General features: G+C 50.0%; 10 protein-coding genes across 10 annotated transcripts; 4 read left to right on the top strand and 6 right to left on the bottom strand.

Annotated features, from left to right (window-relative positions):
• Positions 1–738: 738 nt before the first annotated feature.
• Positions 739–1,755, bottom strand: N7446_013713 (mitochondrial 37S ribosomal protein uS9m; the record flags this gene model as incomplete). Its single annotated transcript, XM_058522453.1, has 2 exons — positions 739–830; positions 921–1,755. 2 exons carry the CDS (start codon positions 1,753–1,755, stop codon positions 739–741), a joined length of 927 nt encoding a protein of 308 aa, XP_058365930.1.
• Positions 1,756–2,546: 791 nt separating this feature from the next.
• Positions 2,547–4,113, bottom strand: N7446_013712 (putative translation elongation factor eEF-1 subunit gamma; the record flags this gene model as incomplete). Its single annotated transcript, XM_058522452.1, has 4 exons — positions 4,061–4,113; positions 3,810–4,011; positions 3,155–3,537; positions 2,547–3,101 (listed from the first exon to the last, which is right to left on the bottom strand). Exons 1-4 carry the CDS (start codon positions 4,088–4,090, stop codon positions 2,547–2,549), a joined length of 1,170 nt encoding a protein of 389 aa, XP_058365929.1. The 5' UTR covers positions 4,091–4,113.
• A 468-nt stretch (positions 4,114–4,581) lies between these two features.
• On the bottom strand, positions 4,582–6,909 carry N7446_013711 (NIF domain protein; the record flags this gene model as incomplete). The annotated part of the gene is made up of 2 exons (XM_058522451.1): positions 4,582–6,753; positions 6,811–6,909. 2 exons carry the CDS (start codon positions 6,907–6,909, stop codon positions 4,582–4,584), a joined length of 2,271 nt encoding a protein of 756 aa, XP_058365928.1.
• Positions 6,910–7,072: 163 nt separating this feature from the next.
• On the top strand, positions 7,073–8,184 carry rrp36 (putative pre-rRNA processing protein; the record flags this gene model as incomplete). The annotated part of the gene is made up of 2 exons (XM_058522450.1): positions 7,073–7,210; positions 7,261–8,184. The coding sequence occupies 2 exons, from the start codon at positions 7,073–7,075 to the stop codon at positions 8,182–8,184; spliced, it is 1,062 nt and encodes a 353-aa protein (XP_058365927.1).
• A 731-nt stretch (positions 8,185–8,915) lies between these two features.
• N7446_013709 (uncharacterized protein) lies at positions 8,916–10,348 on the bottom strand (the record flags this gene model as incomplete). Its single annotated transcript, XM_058522449.1, has 2 exons — positions 8,916–10,119; positions 10,167–10,348. The coding sequence occupies 2 exons, from the start codon at positions 10,346–10,348 to the stop codon at positions 8,916–8,918; spliced, it is 1,386 nt and encodes a 461-aa protein (XP_058365926.1).
• A 1,221-nt stretch (positions 10,349–11,569) lies between these two features.
• N7446_013708 (DNA-directed RNA polymerase core subunit RPC19) lies at positions 11,570–12,496 on the top strand (the record flags this gene model as incomplete). Its single annotated transcript, XM_058522448.1, has 4 exons — positions 11,570–11,878; positions 11,994–12,085; positions 12,221–12,297; positions 12,363–12,496. Coding segments are annotated over 4 exons (612 nt in total), but the record flags the coding sequence as incomplete, so codon positions are not given.
• Positions 12,497–12,909: 413 nt separating this feature from the next.
• N7446_013707 (NADH dehydrogenase [ubiquinone] 1 alpha subcomplex subunit 6) lies at positions 12,910–13,709 on the bottom strand (the record flags this gene model as incomplete). Its single annotated transcript, XM_058522447.1, has 4 exons — positions 12,910–13,029; positions 13,195–13,341; positions 13,510–13,571; positions 13,667–13,709. 4 exons carry the CDS (start codon positions 13,707–13,709, stop codon positions 12,910–12,912), a joined length of 372 nt encoding a protein of 123 aa, XP_058365924.1.
• A 389-nt stretch (positions 13,710–14,098) lies between these two features.
• loc1 lies at positions 14,099–14,719 on the top strand (the record flags this gene model as incomplete). Its single annotated transcript, XM_058522446.1, has 2 exons — positions 14,099–14,389; positions 14,453–14,719. 2 exons carry the CDS (start codon positions 14,099–14,101, stop codon positions 14,717–14,719), a joined length of 558 nt encoding a protein of 185 aa, XP_058365923.1.
• A 223-nt stretch (positions 14,720–14,942) lies between these two features.
• Positions 14,943–16,771, bottom strand: N7446_013705 (putative hydrolase, alpha/beta fold family; the record flags this gene model as incomplete). Its single annotated transcript, XM_058522445.1, has 6 exons — positions 14,943–15,128; positions 15,184–15,312; positions 15,361–15,484; positions 15,537–15,617; positions 15,668–15,828; positions 15,878–16,771. 6 exons carry the CDS (start codon positions 16,769–16,771, stop codon positions 14,943–14,945), a joined length of 1,575 nt encoding a protein of 524 aa, XP_058365922.1.
• A 744-nt stretch (positions 16,772–17,515) lies between these two features.
• Positions 17,516–18,688, top strand: N7446_013704 (uncharacterized protein; the record flags this gene model as incomplete). The annotated part of the gene is made up of 1 exon (XM_058522444.1): positions 17,516–18,688. The coding sequence occupies one exon, from the start codon at positions 17,516–17,518 to the stop codon at positions 18,686–18,688; it is 1,173 nt and encodes a 390-aa protein (XP_058365921.1).
• Between the last annotated feature and the right edge of the window lie 368 nt (positions 18,689–19,056).

The raw sequence follows: 19,056 nt of genomic DNA, 5'->3' as shown, positions 1-19,056 counted from the left end.
ATGTCTCATCTTTCTGTTTTTTTCGAGGTGGTGTTCTGGTTTTTTATGTTGTTTCATTTCTATCCTACCTTTCTCTGTTCTCTATCTCCTTTTCTTATTTCTGGTATCTTATCTTATGTCTGTATTGGACTGACTTTCGTTGGGCGTGGACAAAATGAATGGGAAGATAAGGAAAAGGAAAGGCCGGTGCAAAGGGGAAACGATACCTGTGTATTCGAGTTCTCGGACTTTGCTTTGGCTTTGGCTTTGGTTGTAGTGGGGTTGCAATTTGATGTATGTGAAAGAGAGTTCGATTCGAGTTTGTATATTTGTATTCTTATTGTGCCTGATCTTCGTCTTGAGATGAAAGGTGCAGATGAAGATTTAGATCGAGCCTGATATTGATCGGACCCGCTGAGGCTTGTTGCTCGTCTAGTAGTTTTCTGGTCTGGTTACTATTGGATGTCAATCTCACTTCTCAAATTGTTTGGCTTGGAAGGAGAAATGGTTCACTGTTAGTCACGGTCTAGTGCCACTACATTGAACCAAGAAATGTAGGTCATCATATTCAATTCGATAAACCTTGAAATCGACCCCATATGCATTGAGAGTACAGGATATAAAACAAGTCGCGAACTCGGGGTGCCATGGCTGGTGGAATAATACAGTGTAGAAACAAGAAGGAAAGGAAACTGGAAGAAAAAAAGACCAAAATGCTCGGTGTACAAGAGGGAAACAGAAAAGAGCAAGATCCGTCCCTTAACGCTTGACCCAGGTAGGCATCTTGCGGGCCTTGACATGACCAGGCTTCTTCCTCTCGACGCGACGGGCATCGACAGTGATAGCACCAGCTGAAAAGAAAACAAGTTAGCAATTGATATCCCAAAAGAAACCCATACCAGAAAATGCGAGAGGGTAAAAATGAAAGAAGAAAAACATACCCTTTCTCAAAACACCCTTCAACCCCGGCTCATGAACCATCAAAGCCCTAGCAATAGCCAACGTAACAGCCTCCGCCTGTCCAGTAACACCACCACCACGAACAGTAGCCCAAACATTATACTTATCAAGACGCTGCGTACACCTCAACGCCCAAAGCGCACTTTCACGGTCATGAACCCGCTTAAACGCCTCAACAAGACTCTTCCCATTAATCAACACTTCACCCTCCCCCTCAACAAGCTGCACAACAGCCGAAGACTCCTTCCTCTTCCCTTTACCGCGCGCACGCCCATTCTCATCAAGAGTCGGGGGCTCGTTCTGCACCGCGTACGGGTTTCCAGGACGCAGGAAGGAATTCAGCGTTTCGCGAACCTCGCCAGGAACAAGGTCTGGCTGGATGCGGTTGAGGCGCTGCAGGATCTTGACGAGGGATTTGTATTTCTTCATGGGGACCGGCTCGCCCACGTAGTCGCGGAACTGGGCGAGTTTGAACCAGGCCATGCGGGGTGCTTCGCCTGCTACTACTGTGGGCAGGGAAGCGTATTTCGCTTGCAGGGTTTCGAGTTTCAGGACGTGGTCGATGAAGCGGGGGCTGCCGGAGAAGTAGGATGGTGAGGCGGGGATGATCCTTGCGGGCTTTTGGGTGAAGGTTCCGAAGTTGATTTCTTGCGCGGCTGGGGCTGGTGTCTTGGTTGCTTCGGCTTCTGTTGCATAGCTGCGGCGGCTGCGGGTTTGGTGGATGGGGAGGGTGGAGAGGCGGGAGGTTGGTTTTGGGAGGGCTGTTAGGCGGAGGGATTGCATCGCTTGTGCGATGTTGGGTTTGTGCCACGCCATGATGGGTGGTTTGTGGGCAATTGGTCTGGGGTTTCCGTGTTGGAGTTATAGATGGACTCCGGAGTGTCATGTTTTTTGCGGGTCATGTGACCTAGCAATATCAGTTCCTCCGAGCACCGAACTACCACCTTCAACATACTGGTAGGAAAGCCATTATACTTACTCAATCCATTATTTAATGATATGACTACAAGGAGTAAGCAATCGAATGCATAATTCGAGTCCCGAGGGTAGGCCAGACGAAGGAGACTCGAAACTCCAAAGGGATTATTGGGCCATCTCAGTATCAACCACACCTGGACAGGCAGACAATAACATAACGAGTAATACAGGTTGACAACAGCTAACACAATGCATCAAGAAACATCTCAGTCTCAGGCAAGGAACAGGGACACAAAACACACCGTGTTAAAATCTACCAAGTCTGGATCACCTAATTCATGAACTTCTACTTGATCAAACTACGGAGTATTTTTACTGAATAAATAGAGAAAATATGCACAGAAATCAGAGTTATCTCTGTTCTTCATTGCTAGAGCTAAACTAGCATCGACCAAGCATCTGGTATCCAGAGCAAGAGTCGGATCATTCCGCATCGCAACGTATTCATAAACGTGAACGTGAGTCAACATAAACACGTAAGACCATAGGTCAAGGGGAGGTATTTTAGAATCCCAAAAGATTTCAGGCAGAGGAAAGAAGAGAATAGACGGGATGCGTCGGCGTTGGTCTCGCATACGTCATTCGGGGTATTTGGGGATGAAATTTTAAAGATGAGAGGGGTGACACGCTTATTTGAAGACGTGGCCGTCGGTCCACTCAAGGGTCTTGCCGTCAACGGTGACGGGGACATCCTGAGCCCACATGTCCTCGATGACCTTGCGGTCAGCCTCGTTGGAGGCATCGAGCTTGGTGTAGGTGTAACCCTCCCAGTCGGGGCCGACCTGGAAAGCGGGCTCCCACTCCTGGCCACGGACCATGAAGGCACCGTTGACAATGCAGTCGTAGTTGACACCGTAGACGGACTGGGCACCGAAGAGGTACTTGCGGGAAGCCTCAAGACGGGCGTGGAAGCCACCGATCAGGTTGTTGGCCATGAAGGTGAGCTTGAGCTCGTTGTTGTACTTGTAGTCGACCTTCCACAGGGAGTACTCATCGGCCTTGAAGTTCTTCCAGAACCAGGGCATGGCCTCAGTGCGGGGGTCGTTGTTGGAGAACTCGCGCTTCCACTCGTCGAGGATGAGGGTGGGCTTGCCGAGAGCCTCGAGGGGGTGCTTGGGCTTGGGGGCCTCAGCGGCGGGCTTCTCCTCAGCAGCGGGGGCAGCAGCCTTGGGCTTCTCCTCCTTCTTGGGGGAGTGTACTTGATGCACTCCTCAGCGAACTTGGGCTCGGGGAAGACGGCCTTGAAAGAGTCCTGGTTGACAATGGTGTTGTACCACCGGGTAACGGCGGGGTTCTCCTGGCGGAAGGTCTTGTCAAGGACAGTGGCGAAGGCGCGGGTGAGGAGGGAAGCGGCGAAGATATCAGCCAGGGTGATACGCTCACCAACAAGGAAGGTGTTGGCGGTGAGGTGGGACTCAAGGACAGCGAGGGCCTTGAGGGCATTCTTGGCAGCCTCGTCGACGGCCTTCTTGTTGTAGCCATCGAGACCCATCAGGGGGCGGTACCAAGCGCCGAGCTTGGGGAGAACCTCGGCGTTGGCGAAGGAGAGCCAGCGGAGGATAGAAGCATAGTCCTGCTTGGTCTTGCCGAGGAGAGTGGTCTTCTCGTTCTGGGAGGTGACTATGAACAGGACATGTTAGTCAAGTCGCTGTGAAACTGAGTGGATCCATGAATGGAGCAATCAGGTGTGCCAATGGCACAATGTGGTCAAAGAAGAAAAAAAGGGGCGTCCAATTTTTTCTCCCAAAGCGGGGTAGCCAAATTTTTTCAGAGTGCGTGTTCCTCAACAGTATTGTTCTGACAGGGATAACTATAATATGAACTCATCATAAAAGATGATGACTTGGAGGTGCTTATGGTGCTTTGGTGCAGAGGGAAAAGTCTTCACTTACCATAGACGGCAATGGCGATGGCCTCGGAGAGAGTGAAGCCGTTGGCACCCTCGAAGGCAGGGATCTTGCCAACGGGGCTAATCTTGCGGTACTCAGCGCCACTGTTGAAGGTGGCAGCAGAGTTGGCCTCAGTCTTGACCAGCTCCAAGTCGAGGTCATTGTGCTTAGCAGCGACCAGAATGGCCAGGGTGCGACCGTTGTCCTAGACAATGTCAGAGAGGAGCTAAACAAGAAGAGAGGAGGTAACGTACGGGCAGACCGTAAAGCTTTCCGAACGCCATTTTGAATGTAAGGGGTGGATGATGAGAAGAGGAAAAAAGAAAGGAAGGAGAGGGGCTGGCGAGAATTTTGTGCGGATGGCGGCCGCTTCGGCGTTCGGAGGAAAGATTTGCCTGGTCACGTGGTGTGGGGCTCCCAACATCTACAACATTTACATACAACAACTAAGAACAATATAGAAGCAAGTAGAATGACAAGTAACTTTCTTAGCGACTGGTATAATACCAAATGTGCCTCTAAGCTAGTGAATTCCAAATATCACCAAGCCTGCTTAAGTGTTTACACAGCTGTGCGATATATATCAAAACCAACAACTTCAAGAGTATAGAAAATATCAGTAGACACAGGGTATATTATGGCTATGCAAATATTATTTAAATATGTGCATAAGAGACAAAAAATAAAAATAAAGACATGAATAACATAGCCCAGCACCTATGAGCTCCTCTCCCTCCATCTTCGCCAGAATAATCAAACAGACAACTCAACCCACTCAACGCTTCGACATCCCAAGTCCCTCCTCAAGCCGATCAAGAAGAGAGTTCTCCGAAGCAACCGAAGTAACCGGCGACGGTGATCGAGGCTGATACTCCGGTTCAGAACCATGTGTGGCAGTATCCGCATCCGCATCACCCACTCCGGTTTCAGTGAGTAATCTCGACTCACCAGCTTCAGTAACGCTTGAACCCATCTCGGCCGTAACAGTGGCAGTAGAAGCAGAGGTAGAAGAGGTCTCTGGAGCAACAGAGTCCATAGCACCTTCGACAATATCCGGCAAGTCTTGGAACATGGCATTTTGCTTGCTCTGGTGCCGGATACTGTCCTTGTGCTGACGAGGAGCGCGTTGCTTTTCATTCGAACCAGTAGTAGCAGTAACAGCAGCGGCATTCTGATCAATATCCAGGTCGGCGATTTCGGCAGCAACCTCAGCAGCAGCCTTTTGATCTTTCTTCGCCTGTGTCTGGGCCTTGCGAGCTTTCTGGCGTTGCTTCTTTGCTTTCCGGGTAGCAGCCTTTTGCTCTTGTTTCTCCTCTTCTGTCTGTGTCTGCGGCTGGTTCTTGTTGCGGGGTGCAGCGGTACTGGTACTGGCACTGGCGCTGGTGCTGGCGCTAGGCTCAGTGGGAAGAGTCATTCCGCCATCTTCTAGATCGAGGTCTTCCATTGGACCAAGATCCAGATCGAGGATACTGCCTTCGCTTTTGTCCACGCGCTCGTTCCATACGCGGAGGACCTTGCTCACGTCGTCATGGTGGGAGAGGATGTCGAGGCGGTGGAGGATCTTTGCGAAGAGAGTTGACTCGTCGATTTTGGGGTCGTTGGTGAACTCTGGGATCTCGAGGATGTTGAACGGCTCGCTGAGGGCTTTGAGCTTGCTGTCGTCGATCAAGATGGTGTTTGTTTGGTCCCATCTGTGCCCGGGTTGGAGGTTCTTTGTGTCGACCATTGCCTTTTGCTGGACGGATGCCTTTTGCACCATGGCTCTTCGAGTAGTAGTAGCTGCGGCGGATGGGACATCACGTAGACTTTCGTTGCCTGGGAATGCACCCTGGATGCTGGGGGTTTCCCATACTTTGTGGAGTTGCTTGTAGACCTGTAGTTTGTTGTTGTATTGGCGCTGGGTGAGGCCAAATTTATCACGCCCCCATAATGCGACTACTTTGTCGTGCATGGCGCCCGGGAATAGCTTCTCACAGACTGCATTCACTGTCGGCGGTTGAGAACTCGACCAGATCATGACGGAGTAATTCTTGATCAGCGAGGCAAGAAATTGGTCCAGACCAGCGCGTCTAGCAAACTTCGGCGGGAAAACGCGCTTCTTCCGGAAGATAAGAGTGCCATTGAGATCGAGGATGATAAGGAGTGGACGCTTGGAAGAAGACTGCTGCGGCTCCTGTGATGATTGCTGCATGTATGCCTGTGTCGGGGCCGGGACTTTAACAGGTGGTGTCGATTCTCTGCTTGGCAATCTTTTTGTTCGAGAGTCGGGTAGTTGTATGATCGGTTGTTGTGGGAGTCCAGCCATGGTGCTCATCGGCCGAACATTCTGGTAAGAAAGCGCAGGATTCATAGGAGGGAAGAAGGGAGGTGCTGCGCCGTCGAGACCCTGGCCCATCCAGGGCATGCTTTGTGCCATGGCAAAGAAATTGTTCATGTCCATCATGTTCTGTGGTAGACCGTTGAACGGGTTGTCGGGGACTTGGTCTGGCCTTGACGGTATTGGGGGTTGGAGATGCGGCACGCGGTTGCGGTTGCCACGAGACTGACGAGCGCGAGGCGAATTGTTCTGTGCATTTTGACGTTGGCCACCTGTCGAACTCGTGGCTGGCGACGGAGCCCAGTGTAGTGGGGGATTGGCTTGTATAGGATAATCCGCATGCTCCACACTGGGATATATATTTCTTGACGATGCAGGGTCCCAGGAGTTATACGGGGATGGTGGCAGACCACCCTGGCCCATTGGTGATGATCCAGAGCCCATATTCACTGCATTGTATGCCGAAATCGCATACTGTGGGGTGTTGGACAGGTAATTGGAGTCCGCGGCGTCAGACGCACGCTTCGGTTTTTTGTTTGCGCGAGACAGCTTGAATGATTTTGAACGCGATGAGAGGAGGGTAGAGAAATTCGAGCGAGATCTAAAATCGAGAGACAGTTTCGAAGAATACTATTCACAATCAATGTCAGAGAAACAGTACACCTGTTGGGCGCCCTATCTGCATACCTGATTGGCGGCCTGGGGTGAAGGCTGAGGGTAGCACAATGCCCAGTGTGTAGGAGTGAAATGCAAAAGGTCTCTAGACCGCAACGAACGCAGGGACATGGGGTTAAACGAAATGCAAATGAGTGTCGGTCTGTCTCGCGCATCGGGGGATCGCGAAAAATATCTAATCAGTCTTATCGCACTCACCGCCCTGACCGGCAATATTTTTCTTTTTTGGGTCGATCGCTTTGTCTTCTCCCGAGGTTTACAATCAACCAGCAAAATGGCTGTTTCAGATATGCTGAATCGCAGAGTGCGTGCTCGTCCTGATGACGAGGAGGTCTACTCAGAGGCCTCGGGCTCCGACGACGATGTTTCACAGGAGGGCATTGAGCCCGACTCCGACGACATCCAATCAGAGGTATGATATATGATACCCTTTCACAAACACCCTACTCACAATGTAAATAGCAGTCAGATGACTCCGAAGCCGAAGGCAGAAACCTCTCAGGCTCCGCCTCCGACAACGAAGAATCAGACGAAGCCTCAGACTCAGACTCCGACGGTGACAACGGCGAAGACTTCAAATCCAGCCTAGCCAACATCTCCTTCGGCGCCCTAGCCAAAGCTCAAGCCTCAATGAGCAAAAACAAGCGCAAAGACAGACAAACCTCAAACCCAGAATCCACAAATGCAACAAGCACTCTAGACGACATCCGTACCAAACTCCGCGAAGCACGCGAACTCAAAGCGTCCGCTCTTACGAAAAAAGAAAAAGAACGCGAAGCCAAAGAAAAGAAACGAGCCTCCAAGCACGCGCCGATGGAACAATCCTCCAAACGCGCCGTAACCCGCAGACGAACAGCAGTGGAACTACCCCCAGCGCCCAAAGCCCGAGACCCGCGCTTCGACGCAGCAGTCATGGGCCACAGCGGCGCAGGCAAACACCCATCCGGCGGAAAAGCCTACGCATTTCTAGACGAGTACCGAGCCTCAGAATTGAAAGAGCTGAAAGAACAACTCTCCAAAACGAAGAACGCTGAGCAGAAGGAGGTACTCAAGCAGCAGATCCGGTCTGCGCAGGACAGGATGCGCGCTGCGGCGAATAAGAAGCGCGAGACGGATGTGCAGGCTGAGCATAAGAAGCGGGAGAAGCAGATGATTCGCGAGGGGAAGAAGGCTACGCCTTATTATCTTAAGAAATCTGATTTGAAGAAGCAGGTTCTCGAGAAGAAGTTTGGTGAGATGGGGAGTCGGGAGAGAGGGAAAGCGCTTGAGCGGAGGAGGAAGAAGATGGCTAGTAAGGAGAGGAAGGAGATGCCTTGGGAACGGAGGGGATTTGGGGAGGAGGATGGGGGTATGCCTAATGGGGGGAAGAGGAGGAGGTTGGAGTAGGGAAGTTAGGTGGGTGTTTTATTATATTGATTTGAATGTCAGAATTGTGCATGTTCTACTCTTCATCTACTCGACATGTATACAGTAGCTCAGTCCAATGAAAGGAAATATGCATTAAAATTACCAAATCCAGCACTGATAATGGTATTATCTGCAAAGAAGAAAAGAAGAAAAGAAGAAAAGACAACCAAAACAGATCGATATATATGAATTATGAGAAGCTCTCATTACCAAAATGCTTTATCCCCAAAAGCAAATTCAAAAGGTATATTGCGAATCACAGAACCCCCAACGCCCAGAGCAAATAGAAAATGCCAAAGCAAAAAGCAAAAGATTTTACAGGAGAGTACATGTAGTAGACCCTGCGAATACTGTCGTAGCATAGATGACATGAAAGAAATGCAAGCATCATTTCTGAATATGATAGGGAATCCCCCGGCTCCATCGTCCAGGATGAGTCGGGGATGTAGCGTGTATGCACGTGTGTCCAGTATTACAATTGGTATTTGGACTTGCCATGTAGACCAATGAATGCCGGACTTGTAGATCAGGAGTTCTAAGGAACTGAGCAACCTTGATAATGCAGCTAATCCATCAGATGTATGTGGAGAATCTGCTCATGACCTAATGGTCGGTCACAGACAAGTAAGCCCAAGCAAGTTCCATCATTGCTTGAGACTGGCAGACCTCTGGCAAGACATTCGCTTGGACTAGCACAAAGCGAGGTCGTATCACGAGTGGAAAAGGTCCCAGGCGCGAGCGCAGAGACCCAGGAATTCATCTTTCTTTCTCCGCTGTGTCTCCGGCGAGTCTCTTCCTGCGCCGAACGGTCCCGGGAATGATGTCTGGGGTCCAGCCGTGGAAGCTGGGTTTGGCCGGTATTGAGAGTCTGGGCCATTGCCTAGAGGCGGGCTTCCGTTGTCACGTTCGTACTCGCTTCGAGGGCGTCGGCGTCCTGCGACATCTGTGGGAAGGTACATGCCGTGTGCTGGGGGCGCACCCGGGGCTGGTGGAGGCTCCGGGGCCATTGGGGCAGTCTTGGGACCTGCGTGGATGATCTGGGGCGATGGTGGGGTGGGTGGCTGGTGGCCTCCATAATGCACGATGCGTGGCAGCAATTCCTCCCGTCCGCCGGACATCTCCTGCACGGCCTCCTCAGCGGAGCGGTACTCACGGGGTCGGTTGGGGGTGTGGGACACGCTGGGAGGAAGACCGGGAGAAGGCATCGGTGCCAGGGTGTTAGATTGCGAGGAGTTTGTGCTAGATGCGTTCAGGTGAATATTGGCGGGACCTGAATCCCGGTCGCGACCCAATGCATCCGATCCAAAGACATCGGAGAGGGGAGGAAGACGGTTGTTGGTCTGTGTGGCTGGCAATTGATGCATGTGCGAGGTTGAGCCCAGAGTCGGGCTCTGGTTGACCACATGGCGTGTCAGTGGCTGCGGCTGGTAGCGCCCAGTGAAAGTCTGGTGTAGCGGTGCGGATTGGATCACCCGCTCGTTTGCGAACTGAGAGGCGGATGGAGGAACAATGGACAAGCCTGGTGGAGGTCGACGCTTCGAAGTTCCCTTAGGCATGCCCATGAGCCCCGACTCCGATGGCTTTACTCCGTCCGGACCATCATCCTTGGCCGATCTCTGCATGCGCTGCTCGATTATCGATCGCTGTTGATCCCGCACGGAGAGGCTGCGCTGCAGCTGCTCCCGCATGATGGGATCGTGGGTCTGAAAGCCGGGCGATAGACACGCCAGGCCTACGTCTTGCATCGTCACACCATCGCGAGCTGTCATCGGCCCTCCCGGGGGGCGCACGGTTAAACCGCTGGAGGATGGAAGGCTTGTCGAGAGATCCAATTTCCGGGGACGAGGGCGACTCTGCATGCGCGGTGGCGATCCGGGTTCCTTTTTCACTGTGATTCTGGGGCCTCCTTGGGATCTGGGCAGCATCAGCAGTTGCTCGCAATGGGTTTTGGCCGGACTTACGGAGATGCGGGACCTTTCTTCTCGGTCGGAGAGCCCTTTGCGGCGGAACCATCTCGGGGACTTGTGGACATCCGGGAGGGAGATGAATTTGAAGGAGCACTGGGAGCCGGCAAGTTTCGTGGACTCGGGTTGCGGTGCGGATGCGGTGAGGACAGAGCCACGGAAGCCACTGCGGTCGACATGATGAGGTTTTCGGAAGTATTCAAATCCCCGTCACACGCAAGGAGAGCATCGGCTGGGAACGTGGGATCACCGGAGAGTTACCAGGTGCTCGAGATGAAGGTGAGGATAAAAAGAGAGAGATCCAGGGGGAAAAGTACCAGGTACGATGTTCCAGAGGCCCAAGGAGGGGGATCAATGAGCTGTGGCGCCTCCCCCAAAGTACCTGATACTTGAGTGGAGCACGTATCACTTTCCTGAGACACTGTGTGTTTGGAGATATTCCACTTCTTTGTCTCTCTCTTTGTCCGTACAGTCTACGTCTACAGTCTACAGCTTACAGTACACAGTACCATGGATATCTCTAATCACATCTCAGTCACATCCGTTGTCAAACACGGCGCCGCGGGCGCTTATATCGACAGGGGCAGTATCCAACACCAATCTCCCAGACCCCTCCGAAAAAGAAAACATGGCACGGTCTCAGTTTGCTCACTAGTGCACGGAGCCAATCTGCCGACACACTAACTTGCGTGGTCTGCCACTTGAATCAAAGCGGCCCACAGTTGTTTCATTGGAGTTCGAGGGCGCAGGGGTTCGTGCATGTCTGACAAATATCTTTTGACAGCCTGAAATTCTGATCAGGATATATCACGAGCTCTAAGCGGTCTAGCCTTTTACACTTGTCTTGAGCAAATACCTACGATAGCTAGTCCTAGCCAAACTACCACCTATACTCCGTACACTCATTCATCTGAGCCCTCTATACATATAACGTGCGCTTCCTTTTCCTATTTATAAGCGCATCCGCTGGTTGATCATGTTACCTGTAAAATCTGATGTAGATATTGGGGGTTAGCCGAAACCCTAACTCTATAGGATGGGCCGGGATAAGAGGTATGTGAAACCAACAGTAGGCTCGAGCCAAGCCGTTTTGACAAGGATTTCCTACCTATAGGATCACAGATTCGGACAATGATCTTATCCTTTGCGCCAGTCCAAGCTATTAAGATAGGGCTTCTCATCTGCCATCGGATACCTAGGTAATCATATTAGGGGTTCTCAGCCTAAAACAGAAAAAAAGCAAATCTGGCATTAGAAGAGCAACTTTACTAGATATAAAGAAGCAGCAATAATCTCTACTGTACTTGTGTCAACATCTAAACACTGTAGAAAAGCCATATAGATGATAAAAAGAGCAGGCGGTGAGACCCGACTATCGATAACCCACCTTTTTTTCTGCGCGATACCTCCAACTGGAAGATCCAGCATTGCGCAAATTCGGCCCTCAAATTGCGACCAAACTACCAATCCAAATCTTAGCGATAACAGCAAGCCTCTGTGTTGCCATATCCCCAATACAGCAAACCAACCACCTCCCGCCCACACACTCCCAATTCCACACCCTAGACAAGCAACCAACCAACCGCAAACCACCCAAAATGCCCGGCTCAGTCCACTCCCAAGACCAAGACCAATCCATGATGGATGCCGAACAACAAGTCGAGCAAGTCCCCCAGGAAGTCACCCTGGACGAGAAGCAGATTGTCGTGGTACGTCCCCATACCCATTCAATCAACGCCGGGAATAGATGGATCCGCATATATGGATTGTCCCATTCTACCATTCTGGAAATGAATACTAATTCACTGGGTTTTCTACCTACAGCTCCCCGGCGCCACCGAGACCGCTGCTTCCTTCCAGTTCGAGGGCGAGGGTCACACTATGGGTAATGCGCTGCGCTATGCCATTATGAAGAAGTGAGTTTTCAACCTTGGAAGGTGGATGGGATGTTTGCGGGGACCATATATATCTATGACCTCGCAGATATTCTCCATTCTCATACTTCGTATGATATAGAGGGAATCCGAATCATTACTGACCTTTGGATATAGCCCCGCTGTCGAGTTCTGCGGATATACCATTCCCCACCCCTCAGACCCGAAGATGAACGTTCGTATCCAGACTACCGGTATGTTTTTACTTCCTTTATATTATTCGAAAGGAAAGTACAGGTACTAACTCTGGTCGACTCAGACTCCACCACCGCACTCGAAGCTCTGGAGAAGGGTTTCAATGACCTGATGGACCTGTGCGATGTAGTAACAGAGAAGTTCACAGCTGCTCGTGATCAGTTTAACGAGGAGAGTGGAAACCGCATGGAGGCGTGAGTAGAGGAATCCAGATTCATGGATGTCCATGGATTTCCATCGTTGCATATGTGTATTATACATGGCGTTATGGGTAGAGGGAAAAGTATTTGATCTCAGACATGAGAACATGAGACGTTCGCTTTTGATTCGTTACATAGCTTGAGAAGTTGGATATATTCGAAGATAGACATTTGTTCTTGTTCTTCGTGTGATGTGTATATGCTCTGGTTCACTACTATTATACTGTAAGCTACCGAGGCTAGCACTTACCTACCTAGGTATACAGCTTTATAAATGACATAGGAAATGGAATGGCTTATTCAGACAATATGTACACATCATGTCTATCGGCGGCACAGTCCCTGCCACACCGTGGACCAGAGACAAGGTAAAGGGGGTAGGAAATAGAGAGAAAAGCAGAGAAAGAGGATTTAATTGCGGCCCTCGAGGAAACCCGAGACGAAATTGCGGGGTAGCCGCGCGCCAGGGTCCTCTTCTGGGCGGAAGTACTTCATAACGTGGGAAAGCTGCTTCCAGTAGTTAAGGGTTTCCTGGGTTAAATGATGCGTCAGTATTATATTTTGCAATGCGGGGTGGCTGCGACGGTAGACAATCAAATGAGACGGTATAGCGAAGGTATGGTTGAGGCCGTTCTTGCTCTAATATACCCCCGTGTCGAAGTCATAAGCCCACAACGTATGAATGGTGGAACTAACCTGGAACTCGGCGTGGCTCTTGTAGAGCAGGACGTCAACAACGGAGATTTGGCTGACATAGCGGTGCTTCTCGAACTCCTGGCGGATCTTGGTGCGGATGGCGGATACGGGCATGCCGAGAGAGTACATGGTCTGGATCTCGGGGGACTATATTGGGTATACCACGTTAGCTCAAGTACTCCACAGTTAAATCATCGCATTTGAGGCCAAGAAAGCGAATCGATGAAGCTAATTGATCAAGCGATAAAATCCACAATCAATGCGTGTAAAGAGGCGCATCAAGGGAGTTGGTGTACAGGGATTGGGTAAACTGACCGCACGGAGCCATTCGCGGTAAGACTTGAGGACTCTGTATTTGGCGTCGCCCCAGTTAACAGCTAAACAAACATCATTAGCACCTCTCTCGACTGCAGAGACCCCATTGAAGATCCCACCGGGTGGACGGCGGAACAGATCGGGGAAGGGAACGTACAGGAGCGCGTGCGCTGCGCCAGGAAGGTAGGGTTGATAGTCATATTGGCGGAGGTAAGGGTACTCAAAGCCGTACAATTCAAATCCTGAGAACGGAGACAGGGGAGGGAATTGAGCGAGGGTTCCTGGCAAGCTCGAAGGTGGAGGTTTCGATCTGAGGTTGGTGGTGGAAGTGGCCGGACTCACCGCCTTCCTTTTCAAAAAATTTCTTTTGCGACTTTGGGGATTGGACCATCGGCGCGACGCTTCTTTGCTCTTATTTTTCCCAGTCGAATTTTCTTGATATCTTTCATTTTACGGGGTTTATCTGTCTCGCATTTGAGTCGTTGACGTCTTTGCGACTCTCTTCTTGCTACGTCGTCAATCTCTACGTTCTCTCCCACCTCAGTCCACTTCGACCGAATCAATTGTCTGCTTTCGCAACCGCTACCAAATGGCACCTATTTCCAAGCCCGCTCACAAGGGCGCAGCCTCCGGAGGCGCAAAGGGCTCTAAGCCTACCCTAGGATCTGCCTCGCGTGTCAGCAAGAAAAATGCCCCCAAGCGTCCCCCGCCACAGGAAATGAAGTCCAAGCCTCGGACTATGCAAGAAAACTTGAAGAAAAAGAAGAAGAGGGTATACACAGAGAAGGAGCTGGATTTGCCTGAGTTGAACGCTATCACGCCCGTTGGGGTTGTCAAGCCCAAGGGCAAGAAGAAGGGCAAGACCTTTGTCGATGATCAGGTATGTTGACTCCTCTTACTTTCCATTGCAATTGTCAGACCTAATACTAATATTCTCTTATAGGAGGGCATGATGACCATCCTCGCAATGGTAAATGCCGAAAAGGAAGGCCAAATCGAGTCCAAGATGATGAAGGCCCGCCAATTAGAAGAAATTCGAGAAGCCAAGAAGAAGGAGACCGAGGCCCGGATTGCAGAGAAGAAGAACAAGCTTGAGAACGTCAAGGATTCAATCCGGAACAAGAAGAAGGGCAAGAACGCCGACAAGGCGGAGTCTACGACTGTCTCAAAATCGACCAAGGGAAAGAAGAAGAGCGTTGCATTTGCTTGAAACCAAAAAAAGTCCGAAATGGTGTATTGTCTATATACTTTGTTCATGTACTTAGATATCGGGGTTCGGCGTTTTCACCAGTTTATCTATGTCTATCGGAATTGAACCATCATCATGCAATCGCGCTTGTGGGGTGTTCCCAGTTGTACATGAACGCCGCATCGCTAAAGTTGAGCAGAGTAGTGGCAGCGACATTGTTGAAAAGTGTTGAAGGGACTATCTCTTACTGTCCCAAAGGCAAGGCGAGTTTGCGTCGCATAGGGTTAAACTCGGGCTTAGGTGCCATATCGGGATCTTTGTTGGGGTCGTCGTGATGGGCGATATTGCCAGGAAGTTTCTCGGGGTGTTCGACAATACTAGGGATCTGAGTATCGATTTCCCGAGCCATCTTGTTCAAGAAGGTTGTCACCTAAGCAGAGGTTAGTGTGAGTTCGTCAAGAAACTTTGTTTGACGTATCACATACCGGCTTGACAAACCATCTTGACCCTCCAAACTCGAACCAACCCAAATGACCACCCCAAGACGTAGTCAACATGACTCCATATGGTGTCTGGGTCATCTCATGGAAGGGTAGACTAGCTCGACAGGCGATCTAGTGCTGTTAGTGGCAATTCGTGTTTGTGAGGGTTCCATGACTTACTGGGTCATCCTCTGCTTGAACACTAAGGAAAGGGATACGGATAGCAAGCATGGAATCAGTGGAAGCGGCATCGCGGTAATACGCTCCCTCGGTAGGATAGCCCCAGCTTGGGCATTGCAGGGCGCTGTTGATTCCATGTTAGAGTTGTATTCTCCGTGTAGCGAGGGTAGGCTTACCGGTCGAATTCATGCAAGTAAGTACTGTTCCTCACGGCGTCAACATCAATGCGAGGATTTTTGGAGATGGCCTCGACATGTCTGTTATTCAGTGTTAGCTTCAATTGGATAAACAGGGCAATGGCACTCACTGTTCAAAGAGCCTTTTCATGCTGGCGCCCATCGTTTTGCTGTATACCTCCTTGCCAATCCAGGTACTTTGCAAGTATGAAGAGCTAACGTCCAAGTTCCATGGGCTTGCACAAAGGACAGCTGCCTTCAATTGACAGGCATCTCCCTCTTCTCCCAGGTACTAAAAGATTGTCAGTAAATAGTTGAGTAGTTACCACGAGGAAACATACGTTAGCGAGAATATTGGCTCCAAGCGAGAAACCAATTCCGAAAAGAGGGCGATTGGGGAACTTTCTCCTAATCCATTTCACAGACTGGCGAACATCCCAAGTAGCCCGGGCATTATAGAGCACCCCAGTACTAATCTTGGTCTGCGAACAACCTCTAGAGTTGACAACACATGCCTCCCAAGCCCCGTCCTTCACAAGCGGTGCCAGAATATGGCGCAAGTATACTTCGTGGGAGCCACCACTCAAGCCGTGAAGAACCACAAGCATAGGCTTGGTATCATCAGAAGGCAAATCAGCAAACTCATCCTGTGTAAAGAACGAGGTGCGTGGCGGCATTCCAGACTCTTGGGTATATCTCCTCGCTTGATCAGTCAATTCCGGATCCTTGGGCATGTCGTACGGTGCAACCACGAAATCGATAGCATACTGCCCCGTGAATGCAGGACTATCCGACTCGAACATTTTGCGTTTGTAGTAGACTGGAACATTATCATGTTTCAGGACTGTCCAAAAGGTCTGCAGGTGTCCATTGAACAAGAATGGGTTCAAGTTGCATGTGTCTGGTGTTGCAGACCGACAGACATCAACAAACGTGGTCTGTTCTTTGGCTGCAGTGCCGGAAGCCTTAGTCAATGTCAACTGGTTATCCTTGGAGTGATAGAATGATATGCGGCCCTTAGGACGAAGCCATGAGAGCAAACCCATAGCAATCAGTCCTGATAAGAGAACCGATAGGGGAAAAGATTCAAGCAGAGTTGATACGAGATGGTGCATGAGGATGTGGATGCAAAACGCTGAAATCAAGTCTAAAACGAAATGAATGTTCTGATAAATGTTCAAGAATGACGAACCCTTCTGCTTGTTTCTCGAGTAAAAAAAAGTGGCTTGGAACATAAAAAGCAAAAAACGCTTCAAGGGACCTCGGCATTACCCGATTTGGACATGACTAAGCGGTTCTTATCGCAATGGCGGAGGCTGTAACTTATCCCACGTGACCACATCCTGATTCATCAATCACATGAATGTCACATGATACAATCGACATCTGACATCTGTCAGTCATCTGAACTGTTTTAAGTCAGTTGACAATATCATACTAGGCCTGAGCTTAGATTGATACACCCAATACATCTTATCTAGTGAAGGCCACGGCGTTCTGTTGTGACAATGGAGTGATGATGCCATGATGCTTAATGCGGCAACAAGGGCTTCCGTATCCGGAAGCCCTTGATAACTTCCGGCATCAAATGCAAGGAGATATCCTCATGGTTTCCGACAATGGCTATGTCTGTCTGAGAAATGCCTCTGCAGACAAAAGCAGAAGATGTTGAGATATCCGGCGTTATGCATAGGGATCATCGGACAAAGAATGACCAGAATCATATAAGCCTTATATGTAATGCTGATAACTTATTGTGACCTTGTCCCATGGTCCGTTTTCGTGCAATTCAATCATTCATAGGACTACTTCAAGGTCAAAAGATCCATCTTTCCTTTTCTTCTGATGCCTTTTGTCACGCGCTACGCTTGATTCCAATATGATACTTCAGTGAAACCCGTGCTCATTTTCGACTCTTCTTGCTTCAGATAAAGGCTGGTCTCACCCCCATGACCCTAATAAGAGAGTTACCTTCCAACATGTCCGATCGGTTTTTTCGCGCCACAGAGAAGGTTAAAATCATAATCAAGATGAGACCGTGGTCACCAAAACGGTCGAAGAAGCAGGAAGATGGCTCCGGCCGTTGCTATCTTATGGAATTACCCACTGAACTATTACTGGAAATCGTTACCCATTTGACAGTACTGCCGGAGGCAGCCCTTGCATTGACTTGCAAGCGCATGTTCGCCATCTCCGGCGAAATTCTACTCTCGAAGTCCCTCCGGTTCGCTCGAGACTTTGCGCCGCTCTTCCATCATTACCGTAATGGTCACAACTTCGTCACCCCACGATGGTCATTCCTCAACCTACTTGAGAACAGCCGCTGGAAGCTTTGCTCCAAGTGTCTCAAGCTTCATCCTCGAGCCGCTTTCTCGCCGAAAGAGTTGAGACGAAAGGCAGACCAGCGAACGTGCAATGTTGGCGAGTTGGCCGGAATTGTCGACCTCTGTCCATGCAAGAAGTTGACCTTCCGGGATAAACTTGATCTTGTGGATCATGTACGCGCACGACAAATCACGCTGCAAGCTTTGAAATCAGAATTTGGAAATGCCGTCGACGAACGTTATTGTTGGCATACATGCACCGAGCAGTATGGTCCAACGGAGCTGAAGACTTCCCTGTTCCCGGAACTCGACCACAACAACCAGCTGATTCTTTGCACGGAATATCAGCTCACCACCGAACCGGGTCAAGTTGGAAAGGAAGATTTCATGACACCACGATTCGGATGTGCACATCGATCAGTTGACCTCTGGCTGTCAAGCGTCTACCAAACCACCATATGCCGCCTATTTGACTCATTCTGTTCATCGTGCAAGCGCATCTCGGTCTGCAGTGCATGTGACACGACGTTGAAATGCCCACGGAAGCAGCCCTTCCACATTGAGAAGTCAAACAAGGCGACGTATTCATTCTGGACCGAGCGAAATCTCGGAGGCACAAGTTCCACTCCTGACTCAGCCTGGGGAAACCAGAGAATCCACCCGGCTGAACCATCAATCAGCGTGGAGAATTGCAACGAGCTTTGTCCCTGGACAGTGCGTGAACACCCAGCGCTTTCCTTCACGCCGAGTTTGGGCGAGGAAATCATTGATCCTGCTATGGGTAATTCGCCCATCAATCAGCTATATTCATCACTTCGCAATCTTTAAGGTTTGCTGCAAGAGAGGCGTTTGGGTTGTTACAAGCATTTTTGGAGTTGGAGGCGCAAATTAGGGTTAAATGTTGGGTTTTTGCAGTTTGTCAGTGTATAGTGAGCATCGGTCTAGCCTAGCGGGTTCATTTGGGGTTTTTTTATCAATCAACAGTATTTACAATCATATTTAAGGCAACACAAGTCGACTTTTGTTTCGCTTTCACTCTTGCTTCTCTGGGAAAGGAACCCTCCTTGTTGTAACTGTAATATCCGGTTCTGTCGACCCATAAGAGCTACATATATGGAGTATATAGATGTCGCTAACTTAGGGGAAAAGCAAGTAAGAAAAGATACAATTGTAATTTCAAGATATGGAGCGTATTT

The sequence above is a fragment of the Penicillium canescens genome (genome assembly GCF_028828765.1).
Source record: "Penicillium canescens strain IBT 15451 chromosome Unknown utg000011l_segment0_segment0, whole genome shotgun sequence".
NCBI classification, from domain to species: Eukaryota; Fungi; Ascomycota; class Eurotiomycetes; order Eurotiales; family Aspergillaceae; genus Penicillium; species Penicillium canescens.
The sequence above is the reverse complement of the archived record's forward strand: the minus strand, read 5'-3'. Positions and strand labels throughout refer to the sequence as shown.